The following is a 20,183-nucleotide window of genomic DNA, read 5'->3' on the forward strand; positions in this document are numbered from 1 at the left end:
AGATGACAGGGAAATAAGTTATTTTATTATTTTTCCACATTCTTTATACATTATGTACAGGTTTGTTTAACATTTTTTGTGTGCTTGTATATGTACATTTTTATATTATATTGCGCGTGTAATTTTTTTATTTTTATTAAAGTCAATTTTTTCATAATAAATAAATTATATATATGTATGAATATCACAAATTTTCCATATGAGAAAAACTGAACAAATATAATGTATCCATACTAATCATAGTGCCGTAGTTTTGTTAAATTTGTGTTACTATTATTACTATTTTTATTTTTTATAAATCCGTTTAGCATATAAAATGAAAATACAGTCTGTTTCAAATATCTTAAAGTCCAACTTAAAAAAAAATGTGCAAATCAATGGAACAAATAAAATAATTCAGGGAGGAATAGGCACAAACTCCCCAAGATGCTTCTCTTCAATCACAAATGATTTAAAAACAAAAAAAATGAACATGTTTACAGCAATCAATTCTGCTATGCACAATGTATTTGAAAAAGACCCTAAATCAATACTATTGGGTGAGGATGTAGCATTTGGTGGTGTATTCCGATGTTCTTTAGATTTAAGAAATAAATATGGAGATAAAAGAGTTTTTAACACACCCTTATGTGAACAAGGTATAATTGGTTTTGCTATTGGATTAGCTGAAAATGGATATACAACAATTGCTGAAATACAATTTGGTGATTATATATTTCCAGCTTTTGATCAAATAATAAATGATGTAGCCAAATTTCGATATAGATCTGGTAGCAGTTTTGATGTAGGAAAATTAACTATTCGATGCACATGGGGTGCAGTAGGACATGGTGGTTTATATCATTCACAAAGTCCAGAAGCATTTTTTGCTCATGCAGCAGGTATTAAAATTATTGTACCTAGTGATGCATATAAAGCTAAAGGATTATTACTTTCTGCAATTAAAGACCCTAACCCTTGTTTATTTTTCGAACCCAAAATATTATACAGAGCATCTGTTAATGAAGTCCCTATTGATCAATATGAATTAGAATTAGGTAAAGCAGATATAGTAAAAGAAGGTTCTGATTTAACTATTGTCACATGGGGTTCATTAGTGCATAAAATGAAAAATGCAGCTGATATTTTATTAAAAAAACATAAAATAGATTGTGAAGTTATCGATTTACAAACAATTGTACCATGGGATATTGAAACTGTTCAAAAATCTGTTGAAAAAACTGGAAGATTATTAATTACCCATGAAGCACAATTAACTAACGGGTTTGGAGCAGAAATAGCAGCAAAAATACAAGAAAGATGTTTCTACAATTTAAATTCACCAATTAAAAGAGTATGTGGATATGACACCCCATTCCCTCATGTCTATGAACCATTTTACATTCCAGATGAACATAAAGTTATCTATGAAGTAAAAAAAATGATGAAGGAATAAAACTACAAAATCATTTGTTCACTATCTATTTTTTTAATCACTATACATATTAAATCAAGGGAATTATATCCCACCCATTATTTGCATAAACCACAGTTTTTTTATCTTTATTTAGTAAATAACTGAAAAATATGAACATGTAACTATTAGGAATAAAAAAAAATAAAATATTCAGACAAGTTGTTTTATTAATAAATTTATTAATCTAATCAAGTTTATTCCATGAAAATTATCACTGTGTAATAATTTATGCATATATATGTTGTATACATATGAGCATGTTACACATTAATTTTTTTTTTCATCTCCTTTAAAATTGTTATGCCTACATTTAAGAAGTGTAAAAAATAACTTTTTACAAATTCTCACAATTTTTTACAATTTTTTTTCCATTTCACTGCTTTTTTTGAAATTGGAAAATATTTAACTCCGAAAAAATGCATATTACAAAAGCATTTTTTAAATAATAAACTTAAACTATTTTTTTAAATAAAGATTAATTTTTTCATAAATTTGATATGGTTAAATTGTGATGGTAACAAACAAGTCATTCTTACTAAAGGGCAACAAAATATCCCATGAGAAAACTAGCCAAAAAAAAAAAAAAAAAAAAAAAAACTTAAAATCACCTGACCATGCAATAATTTTTAATATGTTTACTAATCTATAATAGGAACATAGTTCACTTTTTTATGGATCCCCAAATTTAGGCTTTGTAAGCATTGGTGATATGTCACCTTTTAATATAAATATGCTCATATAATAATTTTATTTTTTATTTACATAAAATATTATTTTTCCCATATTTTATTTCACAAAAAAAATAAACAAATTCATAATAAAAATAAAGTAGAAACAAATGTAATAATGTATTGCCAACATTTTATATCATCTGATGATTTACTCCTTTTGTAAGAGTTATATGATTTTATAATTTCTATCATTATTATTTTTATTTTTTTTTTACTTTTATAATTCTTTTGACTATATATGAATCGGCTTTCTACATTTACTTAAAAGTAGGAAAATATTCCTCCTTTTTAAAAGTGAGATTTCCAAATATGAAATGGGAATGATGCTAAATAGCTAGCCATCAACTCTTAAATTGTATGTATAACCATTTTTACATATTAGCTAGTCACTTGTTTGTTGTAAAGTTGTATAAAAGAAAATGGGATCCGAAGAGGGAAGTGTAGTAAATACAGCTGACCAGGCAGAAGTAAATTCAGCAAATGGAAAAGGTAGCGAATTTGATGAAGTAGGAGACATAACTATGAGTGATGGACATCATTTACAAAATGAAAATCAACAGGAATCTAAAGATTTTAAAAAAATATGTGAATTAAAAGAGCTATCTCAATTAGGAGACAATAAGAAAAAAGTTATAAAACATTTTAATGATTTATATTGTACAAAAGGTGATAATATAACAAGTTCATTAATAGAAATATTTTCAATAGATATTAATTCCGATACTATTTTATATATTTTACAAAAGTATTTACATATGCATGGATTATGTATACCATGTTATAAATTTACAAATAATGTTTATTGTGAGTATGATATAAAATGTAGGTGGTGTCACCATAATTCTCACCTTAATAAAAAATCAGGTTTATATCCAAATAAAATGTTACATGCAAAAAATAAATGTAATGTATGCACACATTTTATTAAAGGTAGATTATGTTTATCAAAAAATGAATGTAGGTTCTGTCATTCTTTTGATCATTTACCTAGCTATATGAAAACAAAATATTACAACACATTAAATAGTTTGTATAAAAAAAAAATGAATACTAACATTATAAATAAAGATATGTTAAAAAAAATGAAAAAAAGTATTATTAAAGAAAACAATTATTCTACATTCTATGTTTTAGATAAAGATCTAATGAACATATTTTATGAAAACGATAAAAATAATAAAACTAATGAAGAACCTAATGAAGAACCTAAAGAAGGATCTAAAGATGAATCAACTATTACTATACCAGAAAATAATAACATATATGACGACCAAAATAATAAAAGAAAAAAAATTACAATACAACATACATGTGATGAATGTAATAAAAATAAAAAACCATGTTTAGATTATTTTCTTTCTTCAAAAGCTTGTAAAAAAAAATGTACTAATTGTCATGATGATATACATAAAAATAAATTTTCAAATTTATATTTTTTAACATATATGCATAATAATAATATTTGTAATGTTTGTCCTCAAATAAATGAAGAGCGATGTACTTGTGATCAAACAACTACTTATTGTCATGACACTGATCATATAGCATTTGATATCAAATTTAAAAATTCTATTGATGTCGCTTCACAATATTTACAAACACAGTTCATATATAAAAAAGAAAAAGAAATCAATGAAACAGCCAATGATGACGAAAATCCATCAAATCCAGACCATGAATCTAACGAACCTGCTAATGCATCTAATGTAGATGCACAAGATGATGATAACACCCTAGAAAAGGATGACCCAACAACATAGCCAACAAAAAAAAAAACGAACCCACTTAAATATAATGACTAACCTTTTCTATTTTCTAACAATTCAATTGTTGTCAAATTATACAAATAAAATAGTTATCTTTTTCGGAAGTCGACATATAAATGTCACTATAAATAAGAGCCATATTATGTTTATACAAAAATATTTCAAAAAAAATTTTAGCAAACTCAACATTGCATGCAAACAGGATAAAGGAAGTACAAATTTACTAAATGCATATATACATAAATTGATAAAAAAAAAAAATAAGGATTATAATATTGGTGGTGGGACTTTTGGAACTACCATAAGAGGAATATTCGAAGCATCAACAAGATTGTTTGCTTCATCATATATGTAATGTTTAGATTTATTTTTTAAACTCATATTTTTAGTAAGATCAAACTTTCTATCTTTAGTTAAATTGACTTTTGTATTTTTAAGTCTAGGTACATAAGGGATATCAAAAAAATTATTGCTATCCATTTCTTGCATCGTATTTGATGAGTTGGATAAGTTATGATAATGTCTTGAGTAATTGGCATTACTATTAAAATGGCGTAAATATTTTTTTTCAAACTCTTTTTCATCATATTTTTTTTCACTTTTTGTTTCATATTTTAGTATAACTTCAATTTCATTTTTATTAACATGCGACGTAACAAAAGGTGAAAAAACTAAAGGCACATGAACTTTTATTTTTTTTTTCTTTAAAAGAATAGACAAAGGAATAACAGATTTAGCTATCAACATTTCATCTTTATAGGTTGTACTTACTAACATGTTCTTATACTTTCCTACATTATTTATCTGACTATTAATTAGATCTATTTTGTTTTGTTTATTTTTTAAATACTTACTTGCATTATAAAGATGGTTTTGAATTGAATCCCCATCTTCCAAATAATTGAAATTTAAATCATTTATTGTATTCTCATCTGCTTTATAAAAACATATTTGTACAGAAAAATTTTTTAAATAAAATTTTAAATCATAAAGATATGTTGAGTCATTATTTTTTGTAAATATAGATCTAAGTTCACTAATACTTGGTAATAGCAATATTGAAGAATGTTTAAAAGCAAAATAATTATCACAAAAAAAAATCGAACTTTTTTCTTGAACTTTATTTACTATATAATTATTTTCATCGTTATTTAAAATATATGGGAATATTCCATTTTTATTTAGCAACTTATAATTATTTAAAACAATTTGAAATGTTAAATATATATTTATCTTCTTGTTATTTATAAGAGGGAATGAATATCTAATTCGTTTCAATTTTAGATATATTTTATATTTACTATCTGACTTTACATATTTTAAAACGTTCATATTTTTATCACTTTTCAAAGAATCATCATCATTATTATTATTATTGTTAGTGTAATAATTTGAGTTTTTTATAAGTTTGCATTTTTTTTCGTTTCTTACAAAATCATTATTATTAATTTGGTCTTTAAAAATGTCCCATTTATTTAGGTGATCATTTTTTATGTTATTGTATTTGTACAAATTTGTTTTGCTTTCATAAAATAAGTTATTCAAATTATTTAGTCCGTGTCTACCTTCAATATTTTCATTAATTCTTATGTCAGTCTCAACATTATTTTTAATGTTAGCAAAATATGGAAACTTACTTATATTCTGTACGTCCACATCATCCTTGTTTATATCTCTTGTGTGCATTTCATCCTCCATTTTTATTTCATCAAACAGTTTGCTCATTATGTTTGGATTTATGCTTGCATTTATGTTTGCATTTATGTTCCCATTTATGTTCCCATTTATGTTTCCATTTGAAGTGTCGTCATTTTCTTTTTTCACATCACTTTCCATATTATTTATTACATTTTGATTTGGCAAATTTTGCGTATCTTCTTTTTTAAAAATAGGCGACTTTTTAATCACATTAATACAATTGTCATACATCAAAGAAAAGGCATGTCTTTGTTTTTGTTTTTTTTCATTCTTATTTTCTTTATAAAATGAAATTATATCATTTAAAAAAAGATAAAGAAAAAAAAATTTTTTTTTTTTTTCATATTGAACTAGCCATTTTTTCCAATTATGTATCATACACCAATCATTTTCACTTAATCCAATTTTTTCTTTTTTCTTTTTTATTTCAGATTCTTTTTTAGATGTAAAACTTAAATCACTACTTACATACATATCAGAAGATAATGAATCTCCAATTGTTTTATCATGCTTACTTTCAAACATGTTCTCATTGTTTTCTATTTTTTTATTTACTATATTTTCATATTCCTTAATTTTTGTAACATGATTCTGAGATTTTAAAACACAATTTATAAAATAAGCTGATTGTACTATTCCCACTTCACTAACATTAAAAATATATTTATATATGTCTTGAGAAAAATATTGAACAAAATGAATAAAATTACAAGACAACTCTTTAATTGCTAATATTATTAATATATTCTTTAAAGAAAAATATAATGAATTATTATAATTTATAAAATAAGAAAAATATTCTCTAAAATATTCTACATAATTACTATATTTACAATTTTCCAACAAATTTAAAAACATTTTTAAATTTACAAAATTTCTATATTTTGCATTTTTTATTACATCACTAAACATGCGATCATAAATGGAGTTTGCAAGGAGGGAATCATGCTCACCATTTTCAACATGCTCATAATTTTCAACATTTTTATCATGCTTATTTGTAAAGTATAATTTGACAAAATTCGGAAGCATTAATCTGGTCATTTTCTGCCTCTCTTTAAATATGTTTTCTTTCCCTATTTCATATTGATAGGAAATATATCCCATAATATTTTTTGAACATGACTCACACATTTTTAAATCCTTATTTTCTTTACCCTTACTATTATCTCTACAAGTGCAAACATTCTTACTATCGTTCAATTTGTTATTATTTTCATTATTACATATGTTGGCTGTTTCATTATTACATATGTTGACTGTTTCATTATTACATAAGGTGGTTGCTTCTTTATTTTCTTCCACGTTTGATATAAACCACGATTCTAACATCGGATAAAATAAACGTTCAGCACAATAATTAATATTTCTATTTTGGTATATCATATTTTTTATTTTAAAAAAATGTTCCCCTAATATTATATCTTCTGAATAATAACTAAATGAAATTAAAGCTCGAACCACAATTTTTCCTTCAATATATAAATCAGCTATTTCAATAATTTCATTATGTTTAATTTTTATATTACAAATATTTAAATATTTATTTATCATATTTATTTTAAAATGTTTTCCTTTTTTTTTATTAATTAAATTTGTTCTTATACTTTTTCTTTCCTTACCCATTGATAAATTTCCGTCTGTCTTTTGCCCATCTTTCTCTGAATAAACAGTTTTATCTAATATTTTATTTTCATTTATATTACTACCAGAATCAGATTTATCATTTTTTTCTTTATCCATTTTGTTTATATTTATTAATTTTGTATTTCCATAACTTGTAGAATTATTTATAATGCTAGGAATAGACGAAGAAAGAAGTTTAAATTCTGAATTATTATTTTTTTTATAAATTTGTACATATATAGAAATAAATACATCATCACTTTTTCCCTTCCCTTTCTCTTTATCTTCATAAAACTTATTCTTTACAAATTTTATAAAATTCATTGGTATAACCAGATCAGTAATAGATACATTCACAAAGTTTACATCTGTTGATTCCTTTTTACACTCCTCTAACTTTATCATATCTTGTACATGCTTCTCCCTTTTCAAGTTTGCATTTCCTAATGGTGATACATTCTTCCCGTTTTTTGTCAACACATATTCCCAACTATAATTAAAAATACCATCTCCTTTATTTTGATTAGAAAACTCTTTTGTTTTTTCTGAAGGTACTAAATTGTTTTCATTCTTCAGCATGCTAGTGATTGAACTCGGTTCGAACTTCTTTACATTATCTACATTCTTTAAATCCTTTTTTAATGTAGAAAGTGACAAACTTGCTATATCGATGTTGGTATGACAATTTTTAAAAACCTTCCCATGAACAGTACCAAAATTTATCGAACTTGATGAGGATTCTTTCATTTTTGATTCATAATGTATGTCTAGATCTAAAAATAGAATATCTCTATCATCTTTATTATTAGATATAAAACATAATGTTTTTTTTTCATTTTTCTTTTTATTATTAATTACTGAGAAAAATTCTAATATATGTAAAGTTGCTTCGGAAATAACTTTGTCTTTATATAATAATTTTAATTTTAATATATTTTTATTTTTTTCAAATAAATTTATTATATCCATTTCATTAATTGTTGAAAAATTATGTTCAAATAAATAATTTACAAAAAATACATTATTATCTTTTTCTGAACAATCCTGACTAAACACATTGTCAATAACAATCTCTTCCATTCCGAAGCAACAAAAGTAGGATAACTTAAAATGGCTATAATCTATGCTCTTAATTTGATTTCCATTTACATCGTAATTTACAGAACTTGGCATGTCACTACATTTTTTATCAACACTTGATACAAACTTTCTAACTCCCGTAAATTCACCTAGTACTATTTGAAAAGTATGAGCATAAAATTTTGTTGCCTCAAATATAGGAAGTAAAATCTTTTTCCATTTTAAACCTTTTATATTTTTTTCAAATAATTCGATTGTTTTTTTTTTTGATAGACGATCACCAAATGTATTACCAATAGAAGTGTTGTCTAATTCAATGGAAAAATTAGTTGATTTATTTTTTTGAAGTTTGTCTAAAATTTGATCTACTTCTTCATATGCTGAAAACTTCTTTATTAATTCATCACAATTATTTCTTTTTACATATTCATTTTTAATGCTCATAAAATTTATCCATTCATATGAAAAATTATAAACAAAATTATAATTTGAAAATATAACACTATTACTTTTTTTATCAAAAAAAGAAATAAACTCATCAACAGGAATTTCTAATGTGTTTTTTTTTTTACCAATTTTTGGAAATAAATTATTATATTCTTCTTTTAATATATGAATATTTATAAATATTCCTTTTTTGAAATCCTGCTCATATAAAATAAAATCATCGGGAATAATATTTTCTAACTCTTCAGCATTAAAATTTAATAATAATGAACATGCATTTTTCATTTCTTTTTTTTTTATATCTTTTTCTTTTACATTCTTTATACCAAAATATATCTGCTCATATTTTAAATTTTTTTTTACTAATAAATTACTTACTTTTATAAATAATAAATATAATACTCTCTCTAAAGTTAATATATTGAAACTGATATTATAATAATATCCATTATTTTCTGAATTTCCAATATTATATTCTAAATTTGTGAATTTTCTTTTAACTTTTAAAACTCCGTCTTTTTTATATGTCACCATTTTATTATCATTTTCATATCTTCTTTCTGCTTTTTTTTCACTACTTTTGATGTTTAAAATGTTTTGATGTTGTACCTCCTTACTTTTTATGCTTACATCACTATCTTTATGTAACAGATTCTCTTGTAAAATATTATCTTTTGTTTGTTTTAAAAAGGGTTTTCCTTTTTTATTCATACTACAAACACTTTGATCAGATAATATCTTTTCTTCATTGTCACTATATATGTCTATTAGCTTATGATTATTATTTAATGAAAAAGAGTCTTTATTTTTTATTTCTTCTTTGCACACTTTCTCAGCAATTATTAATAAGTTAGAAAAATTTATATGGGCTTTTAAAATATATGGATTTAATTTTTCATCATTTTTTGAATTGTCTAAACTATCTTTATAATTTTCTCTACTTGATGTGTTATTTTCCTTTTTCCCATTTTCTTGAATAATACAATATTTATTTAAAGGGTGAAAAAAATCGTATAATTCAGCCCAAGATAAAAATATACCATGACATGATAATATATTTTTTAAATCAATACTAGGTATTAAATAATCTGCTTCGTCTTTCTTTATTTTAATTATATTATCATTATTACTTGTTTCATTTTCTTCTCTTGTTTCTGCTTCTTTATACCTTTTCAGGGAAAAAATATGTTTATTTTTTAAAAAAAAATTTAATAATTTATTTTTCAAATAGCTAGTGTAATAATCACCTTGCTTGTACATGTCTTTTATGAAATCTTTGTGAAAAATAAAATTATTATACAAACTTAAATGGATAGAAGTCATATCAAAAACATATGAATACTTTTTTGTAAATATATCTATATCAAATTCTGAAAATATATGATTAAAATGTTTAGATAAAATATTTATAAAAGAATTTCTTGTTTTTATATTTTGAAATAATTTATTTATATTTAAACCAGAGGATATACATTCATTAAATACCATTCTTACATACATGTGTGTCATATAATTTATGTAATTTTTATTTTTGATAATATGTCTATGCATATATTCTTGATCATTTTCATCTAAATCGTTTAATATTAATTTGTTAAATGACATATAATACATTGTATTTTTAATAAATATATCCATTTTTTTTTTTCTCTCATTTTTTTCAAACCCAATGGCTAGCTCATTATCACATTCATGTGATTTACTATTTCTACTAACATTTTTCATATTACTACAAGACACAATATCAAATAATGTACTTTCAGAACAATTAAATATAGTTATACCATTGAAAAGTGTGATTATATATCTGTTTTGTTCTAATATATTACATAAATTTAAAAAAAATTCATCAATTTTTATGTCTAGCAATTCAAATATAGTATAAATTTTATTCCATTCTTTTAAATCAAAACTACCTGACCTGGTCATAATATTTTCAACATTGTGCATAAAATAAAATCTTTTATTTGGCTTGTCATAATTATTAAAATGAAATAATTTACGTATATAATTTGAATACACATTTTTTTTTTTATATATACTTATAATTCTTTTCACAAAATCACATAATAATAATATATATGGATATACCATAAATGCATATTCTTCTTTTTCAAATTCTTTTTCTTTGTGACATATAAAAACTTCTTCATATAAAAATGGAAAATCGGTAATTTTTATATTACTATAACGGTTTTCATCATTTTTATTATGTAATATATTTACTTGTCTCTGTGTTTTGGGATACATTTTTGTTTTCATTTTTTCCAACTGACGAGATTTCAACTTTTTTTGATATGCTATAGAATCAGAATTTTTAAAAGAAATTCTTATCATATTTTTATTCTCTACTTTTGTAAGTACATTACAATTTTCAGTCTTTTTATGACTCATTATTTTGTCACATAAAACAAATAGATAAAAATATTCCCTAATATATTTAATTGTATATTTACATTTTTTAAAATAATTTAATAATAGTTTATTTCTATCTTTTAGTATATCCTCTTTATTGTTTGTTAAGATAATACTCGAATCTGTGTCTTCATTTTTATAATTTGTATTTGTTTTAATTACTCGGCATATATCAAATATTTCATTATATGCATCAAATAAAGATGTAGAATCATTAGAAAAATCGGTTTTTAATTTATATATATTTTCTTTTATAGAATTTAAGCTTTTTTTAAAATTCGAAGAAAAGGTATTCATATTTTTTTGTACTATCTCATCAAAATTTATACAAAATTTTATTTCATCTTCATTTGATTCTGAATCTGTCTTAATATTTTTTGTTAATAATTTTTCTCTTTGTTTAGAATACATATGATTCACTAAAATAATAAGTCTTAAAAAATCTTTTCTAAAAAAAATATCCTCATTTTGATGATAATTAGATAATAAATTTGATTCTTTTAAGAGCTCATAAAAATCATAAAATGTGTAGTACTTATTTGTGTAATCATTTATGTTTATATAACTAATTTCAAATTGAAAAATTTTCAAAAAAAAATTCTTTATTAATTCTTCACCAGACAAATATCCATTATTTGAAAAATAAAAAAAAATACTATATAAAGGAAGAAAAAAATAATCATATTTTATACTCTTTTTCACAACACTGGTAGATCGTTTTTTTTTATTTCCTACAAAAGAAATTGGATAATTCTTCATTCTGTCTTGATTATTAGTATCCCAATGTAATATATTTTTTGTTTGCTCATATTTATCTTCCCCTTTATAATGCAGATTCAATTCTTTTCTTTTATCTTTTACATTTTGAAGAAGCCCATCAAAATTATTTTTTTTATCACAACTTAATTCATCAGATAAATTATTATCAGTCATGTAACAAAATTGAAAATGAATTTTATTCCAATTATTCCAAAAAGATTGTATAGAATCAAAAAAAATGAGTTTATTATTTATACTATCAAATGTAGATAAATCATAAGACAATAAATTACAAAATAATAGACGTATATAATTTTTTGAAAAATCTAAATTTAGTTTCTCTATTTGTTTATAAAAATCTGTATAAGAAAAAATTAAATTCTTTGAAAAAATTTTTATATTTATATTTCTTTCTTTTAATAGTTTAAAAAAGTTTTCTAATACTGATCCTGAAAATGTATTTCCCATCACATCCTCATCTTCACTATATTTAGCAATAATTTTATTTATCATACTTATATGTTTTTTCGTACTATAATTATTTATTGAAATTAATTTAGATACTCTTCTAATCTTGCTACTATTATAATTAGCTTTCTTTTCAATCTCATTAATTTCTTTTTCATACCATTTTAATAAATTTATTCCAATATCTATCGAGGTATATATTCCAAGTTTATCCAGCAAGTACAGTATATCAAAAAATTTTTTTTTTTTATCTTTACTACTTTTTTCATAATAACTTTGCAAACATTCTCCTACATATTCAATACTAACAAACCCACTCACTATCCTACTATACAAAATTATTAAACAATTTTTTTTTCCATTTTTTATGTCCCTCCTGTTTGGTATGTTAATAATTTTATGGGGAAACGTATTTTGGTGGTTCATAGCGTATTCCCTTTTATAGACTTGCATTATGTTTGACTCATCATCTGTGTCTTTCCATTTTGAAACAGTATCTACATCTTTAGTATCATACCGCTTTTTAAAGTTTAGACTATTTGATGTTTCTTTATTATGGCTTCTTTCATTTTCTGATGAATCATCTATCAGTTTGTAATCTATGTCATTATTATTTGTTATAGGGAAATATTCTTGATCTGTCTTATAATCGTTTTGCTTACTTTCTAACATAGATAGAGTCAGAGCAGGGTCACTCTTATATTCTTGTTCTTCATTTTCTAAACTGTTTTTACTTTCATCATGAATACAATTTAGATTGTTTTCCTTTTCAGTATCTATCACTTTTTCTTCTTTCCAATATGCAAACTGTCTATTTATTTCGGAACAAGCTATAGGGTCATCTTTTGTAGACTCAGCTAAACATCCATTTTCGGTGTCTCTACTTTGGTGTGAATATATATAATATAGACAAAGGAAAAATGTTATATTTACTTTTTCAATACCTTTTATTTCATTTATAAATACATGCATATCAGGTGAAATATATTTATATTGACTATGCATAATATATTTAACAAGAAAAAATAATTCATATGCTGAAAAGTTTTGATTATTATATTTATTTAAAATAAATTGTAAAGAGTGTAAAAAAAGTAAGGATGTACAAGAACATATATTATCTTTATCTTTTAAAAATGTTGCTAACTTTTCATTTGCATCTTTATTTTTAATATTTGGTGATATACTACTCATAGTTTGTGATGACATATATTTTCTGACTCGTTCAGAATAATAATTATTTTGTAACATTATTTTAAATATTTCATTCTCTAAATATTCAATAGTTATATTATTAATTTTTAAAAAATCAAAAAATCTTACTAATATATCATATCCATATAATAAATTTTTTGTTTCATTTATTCCTTTTTTTATAATTAATAAAGAAAAAAGAGAAAAATTTATTTTTTCTTTTTTATTGTCAAAAAATAATAAACATAATTCATCAAATATTAATAGATCTACAAAAACTATACCAACTTCTTGAAAAAATAAAAAAAATTCATCTTTAGATAAATAATTATCATCATCGATATATAAACTGTCTAAATATTCACACACATCATTAAGTGTCATATTTTTATTATTTTTTAAAAATAATTTATTTGATAACTTCTCCCATTTATTATGTATTTTATTTATATATTCTTCAAAATTATTTTTTAAAATATATTTTGAATTACTTTCATTAATAAAATAATTACTATTCTCTATATCATCAATTATTAAGTCAACAATTTTTTTATTCACCCCAACAAGAAATAATTCTTCTTGAATACACTCTTTGTTTATGTAAATACTTTTTCCATTTTCATCTTTATATAGCACCGCTTCAACATTGTTTTCATCACCTTTTAAATTAGAAAAATAATCTATATCTTTATTACTACCCATCTTATCAGTCCCTTTCAAAGGATAACTAGACTCTCTCTCTTTTTTTTTCTCCCCAAATTTTGAACCATTTTCAAAAGTTTTATTTTTATTTAAAATATTTTCAATTATTTCATTACCCCGTATATCTCTCCTAAGAATTTCTCTATATATTTCATAAATGCCAATATTGTTTGCACTATTTGTTTTTGTCAAATTTTCTGACTGATTCAATGAAACAGTCTCATCTTGTCCCTGTGGGGAAACAAAACCGTTTGTCACCTCATTATTAACATATAAACACTTCTTTACATTTTCAAAATAGTCTAAAGAAAAGTTCATAATATTTTCATACATATTTTTTATCCCTCTAACCATGATCATACTAAATATAAAATTTACATTATCGTTACAAAATTTGTAATTAAGTTCAAGATTTTTTTCAACATATGTTATATTTTTATTATTTTTTAAATCTGTTACATCTGTTTTTATAATCCCTAAACAGTCTCCTTCTATTTCCTCAGGTTCTAAAATATTTTTTTCTCTTACCAATGAATTATCCCATATTTCAAAAATTATCTCAGTAATATTTACCAGTTCCCTTTTTGAAAATAATAATATACACATTTTTTTTTCATTATCTATACTAAAATTTTTGTAAAAATATTTTTCATCCTTAAATAATCGAACACAAATAGAGAGATTACCAAATGGACAACCAGATAAATTTACAATTTTATCAATATATATATACAATATTTCATTATCTTTCATTTTCATATTATTACATTCTTTTATGCTACTATCATTTTTCTGTTCCTTTATTTCGATCTCTTGTAATGTAACATTTTCAGACTCTTTATCTGTTTTTTCATAATTATTGTTTATGCTTAAAATGTTGAGCTTATCTAAATTATTATCATTTTCACTTTTACAATTATCACTATCTGGTTTAGAGTAGTCTTCATTTGGGTCCTTCACACAAGTCTCGTTCATTTCAATTCTCTCAAAAGTAGAGCTTGTCAAACATTTTTCCATACCGTTTTTTATTTTCAATATACTTACACGTGTGTAGAATAAAAAAACGGGTTTGTTACTAACACTTTCTGAGTCTGAACTTTTGATTCCCATTTCTTTGACTCTAATTTTTACGTTTGAAATTTGCATTACTGGTATTTTTGAAAAACCTAATATTTCACAATTGCTTGGTAAAGAAAAAGGGTAGCCAAACAAGTTTACATCTTTATCTTGTACATTTTTTTCATCGTTAGTTTTTATATTACTAACATTTTCACCACAAATCAAAAGGGAGCCATACTCTATATTTTTCAAAACTTCTTTATCAACACTAAAATATATTTCATAAAAAAAATCGATACAATCTTTATTTATTTGTTTACTCTCAATATAAAAACTATGGTAAATTTTCTTTCTCTTTTCAATATATTTTTTATTTTTATAAAATTCGGTTAGGTGTCTATATTTACTTCGATCACTATTCGATAGGTTTATTTTTACAACTTTTTTGTTTGCATCTTCAGATTTTTCAGATTTTTCAACTTTTTCAGATTTTTCAACTTTTTCAACTTTTTCAACTTTTTCTTTGAAAATGTTGGAAGTCAAACTGGCTCCTCGTTTTCCCTCTTTTGTTTTATTGCCAATTATCTCATTTTCATATCCTATAGGAATACAAAAGCATGCGTAAATTTTTTCATAATTTTTTATTTTTTCATTCAAAGAATATAAAGTTTTTATACTATTCTCATCACTTCCAATATATAATTTTGAAAATTTTAAAACAATCGTTTTAGCATTATTCACATTTTTTGTAATATATGAGCATCTATCTATTATTGTATAATTTATATTTTCAAAATGTCTACTTGGTATGTTTAGTAAATTGTTTTTATCCTTTTTCATTACATTAATAGGTATATTAACTGTTCTTGATATTTTTTGCTTACTTTTTTCATCTTGATCATTTTTAGATTTATTAAAATATTCGGAATATATTCTTCCATCTTGTCCTACTACATTATTCTTAGGCTCGCTATAAAAATAAAACTTATTTTGACTATCACATTTATTCAAACTGTTTTTTTTATCTACATTATACTTATTATCATATGAACGTGATAATTTATGTTGCTCCATTTTACTTTTTAATTTTGACATGCTTAAGTTATTCTCCTCTTCAATGTTTGCACTCTCAACTTTTTCAACACAATCATTGTTTTTATTTTGTTCTTCTTCTTGTACAGGAAGCAAACTGGTGGTTTTACTTTCACTTTCCTCATTAGTGTCACTAACTAAGCGACTACTATTTATCAATAATTTTTGTGACTGATTTTTATAATTAAGAGTATAATCTTCAATAGACTTGTCACTATATTCATCAACGATATTATTATAGTTTAGAAGAGATAGTGATCCATCTACTTCAAGCAATTCAAGGAAATTATTTCTGTGTCTTATATTTTTACAACTCTCATTATCAGATATATTAGAAAGTGATAAATTATTATGACTATAATTTATAATATTTTTTATTGAATCATTAAAATTGGAGGATATATCTGGCATTGTTTCTATTCTTTCATTTATTAATTGATGAACTATTTCATATTCTTTAATTTCATTTTCCATAATTTTTTTACTTTTTTTTTTTAACTCTTTTATTTCATTTAAAGTCTTTTTACTTTTTTCATTTCCACATGATAGCATATTATATAATATGCTACTGCCAACCGACGAGCATATACTTTCATTTATTTTTTTGTCCGTCATATTTGTTAAGTTATTTTAAGTACATCTTCATAATATGCATATGCACATACATCCGTGTGTGTGTATAAAAACTCACTGTTTTTTTTTTAAAAAATAATTTCTAAATACTAAAACATGGCGATTGTACATTATTATAGAAAAGGTATTACTTACATGCTCATTATTTATGTAATTATTATGTACCTAAACAATTGCTAAACAAAATAAGCATACATATGCGTGTGGAAATTTGCATATATATTGTGAGGTATAACATAAGCCAACTTTTTATATATCAAATTGGATCATATAAAAATGAAAAATAGTAATCGTACATACGCAAACGACTATAAAGTTGCAAACAATAAAGAATATAAAAAATTAAATGAATAAAATTGTTAAGTCAAGCTATAAATATGTACAAACTAAGGGGGTAAAGAAAATATCAGTCTTCTTTATATACAAATATAGAGTAATTATATTTCATAATTTGTAAATCATCCAAAGAAAAACAAATGAAATTATTAATACATGTCTGCAAACACGTATAATATCAAAAATAAAAATAAATTAAATATTAACACCTTTTTATAATTATTTTACAACAAAATATATGAAATAAAAAAAAAATACACCCATATGTATGTATATATACAAAGGTATACAAAATAAATATAAATGAAAAGAAGAAAATATAAACACTTTCAAAAGGTATAAACCATTGTATATATTAAATATTCCATCAAAAAAATTGAAATAAAATATGTTTATTAAATATATTTATATGGATATATACAATACCGATACTTATTATTATTGTAAAAAAAAAAAAAATACAAAACTATTGTCCATCAATGAAATAAGCTACTTTATTTTCTTAATTATAAAATGTAGCACACAAAATAATAAATATAACACGTACTTATATAAGCATGCATATTTATAATTGTATAAAAATACAGTCAAATTTAATAATTCTTTTATAATTAATAAGGGAAATTTTTCACACATAAAATATTTTTGTGAATAGCATTTAATAAGTTTGTGTGTTAATATATTTTTCTTAATCTTACAAAAAAAAAAACAAAATAATTAAAATAAATGCATGCATATTATATATAAAAAAAATTCCATAAAAATAGCATAAAACTGTTATATATAAAATGGAAAAAAAGAAAAAAAAACATAAAGAATAATGTCTCGAAGAATAAAATGCTAAAACAAATATATTTTTAATTATCCTAAAATATATATTCCTAAGCATACACACATAATATACTTCCTTTTTACATAATTATTTTTAATTTTTATTTTATTCAAAATTTATAAATCTTTATTTAATGTATTTAAATTATATGACCAATATGCCAGATGATTTTCTAGAAAACATGGAAATAAATAAAAAAGACAACAAGGTTATTATACAATAAGCCCTAAAAAAATAACTACTCTTCTTCAATTTATTTATATATATTCTTCCATAATATAAACCTTATTATATTTAATCGTATAATACATATACATATTTTTTTTTTTATGGACAGTTTCCATATTGTGTAGTATTTACATATCTCCCGTTTATATCAACATTTATTCCGGTCATTGGGCATATTGGTAAATTATTCTTTAAAATTATCAGAACATATATATAATATATATATTCATAATTATGGAGCAAGTAAAATATGTTTTGACATCATTATATATTCTTAGGTATTTGTACATCAAAGGGTATTATTCACGATTTCTCAGGATCATATACCATTTCTGTTGGTAATGTCTATATGTATTATAAGTCTTGGTTTTACTTTGATATACATAAATATTGCTAACTATTTAAAGCCACTATGGCTAGCATATTCCTTCATATGTACAATACCATTTTTAAGCTATACGAATAAATATTATCAATATTTATTTCTAAAATTGTAGATAATATGGGATTTAGTGACCCAATGAAATACTGGAAACTTGACAAAAATAAACTCCCTTTATCAATTACTGATGCTGTATTAAAAAAAAATCATAAAAATTGTATATTATCACTTATATATATATATTTCCTAACATATTTATAAATTATTTTATTTTATAGTTCTATGATGATGCCATAATTAAAGCTGATAACGAATTTTCCAAAAGACCGGTACAAATAATATTCATTCTATATATTACTACCACTTGTTTTAATAATTATATCCATGCTCCATATTTTTTTTTTCTTATCACCCTATACAACTTTATTTCCATTTTTTTCATTCAGCATAATTTATTTAGGTAAAAAATAAAAATTTAAGCTCTAGTTCTTTTTTTAATTTGAAATATATACATTTAAAGTTGTCTTATACATATATCTTATCCCCCTTCAGAAATAATTGCCATCACCATGTAGCTACTGTATTAAATAATATAAATTATAAAGGGAAATCTGATTGGTAAAATTATGACTGTTCATGTAAAATTAACAAATATTTTTTTAATTATATTGCATTGTAATGATATACCTTCATAATTTTTTACTTTTTTTTTTATTATTTCATTTTTTATAGGACACCTTTTCAAGTCTTTTTACATTTGACAATCTATGGTCGTTTTATTTCGTAATATTTCAAAATTACAAATTAATACATGTCTTATTCTTACTTTTCATTAATTATGTATATACATATTAATTACAATATTTACCTTGCCTGGTCATATATTTTTCCCTTTTTTTTCTGAACATTCAGCTGGATTGACGTTTTAGTAATATATGGGCCCTTTGTTTCCATGCTTTTGTTAGTAATTTTTCTTTTTTTTATCAATTATATTTTTCAAATAAATTAAGGACATCCTCAACATATTTGTTTATATTTAATACGTTTTTATTATTTGAATTTTTTCATTATTGGAAATATATTTGTACGCATTTTGGTCCATTCTTTACATATTCCTTATTTAAATAATCAAGCATACCTATTTTATTTATTAATATATTTTTATGAGTTATATATTCCACCATTCATTCTTTTTTTTCTCATTACCAAATGGCATATTTCCCATTTATATAAAAATTATAGTTATATAACTTTTTTCAATTATATTAATTTCTGTTTG

General features: G+C 22.8%; 4 protein-coding genes across 4 annotated transcripts; 3 read left to right on the forward strand and 1 right to left on the reverse strand.

Moving 5' to 3' along the window:
- Positions 1–316: 316 nt before the first annotated feature.
- Positions 317–1,435, forward strand: PVVCY_1100510 (2-oxoisovalerate dehydrogenase subunit beta, mitochondrial, putative; the record flags this gene model as incomplete). The annotated part of the gene is made up of 1 exon (XM_008626323.1): positions 317–1,435. One exon carries the CDS (start codon positions 317–319, stop codon positions 1,433–1,435), a length of 1,119 nt encoding a protein of 372 aa, XP_008624545.1.
- A 1,171-nt stretch (positions 1,436–2,606) lies between these two features.
- PVVCY_1100520 (centrosomal protein CEP120, putative) lies at positions 2,607–3,947 on the forward strand (the record flags this gene model as incomplete). Its single annotated transcript, XM_008626322.1, has 1 exon — positions 2,607–3,947. The coding sequence occupies one exon, from the start codon at positions 2,607–2,609 to the stop codon at positions 3,945–3,947; it is 1,341 nt and encodes a 446-aa protein (XP_008624544.1).
- A 273-nt stretch (positions 3,948–4,220) lies between these two features.
- On the reverse strand, positions 4,221–17,108 carry PVVCY_1100530 (conserved Plasmodium protein, unknown function; the record flags this gene model as incomplete). Its single annotated transcript, XM_008626321.1, has 1 exon — positions 4,221–17,108. One exon carries the CDS (start codon positions 17,106–17,108, stop codon positions 4,221–4,223), a length of 12,888 nt encoding a protein of 4,295 aa, XP_008624543.1.
- A 1,319-nt stretch (positions 17,109–18,427) lies between these two features.
- Positions 18,428–19,913, forward strand: PVVCY_1100540 (conserved protein, unknown function; the record flags this gene model as incomplete). The annotated part of the gene is made up of 9 exons (XM_008626320.2): positions 18,428–18,502; positions 18,632–18,701; positions 18,801–18,860; positions 19,020–19,096; positions 19,183–19,233; positions 19,351–19,364; positions 19,457–19,522; positions 19,637–19,687; positions 19,817–19,913. The coding sequence occupies 9 exons, from the start codon at positions 18,428–18,430 to the stop codon at positions 19,911–19,913; spliced, it is 561 nt and encodes a 186-aa protein (XP_008624542.2).
- Between the last annotated feature and the right edge of the window lie 270 nt (positions 19,914–20,183).

This window comes from Plasmodium vinckei (genome assembly GCF_900681995.1).
Source record: "Plasmodium vinckei vinckei genome assembly, chromosome: PVVCY_11".
In the NCBI taxonomy this organism is placed as follows: domain Eukaryota; phylum Apicomplexa; class Aconoidasida; order Haemosporida; family Plasmodiidae; genus Plasmodium; species Plasmodium vinckei.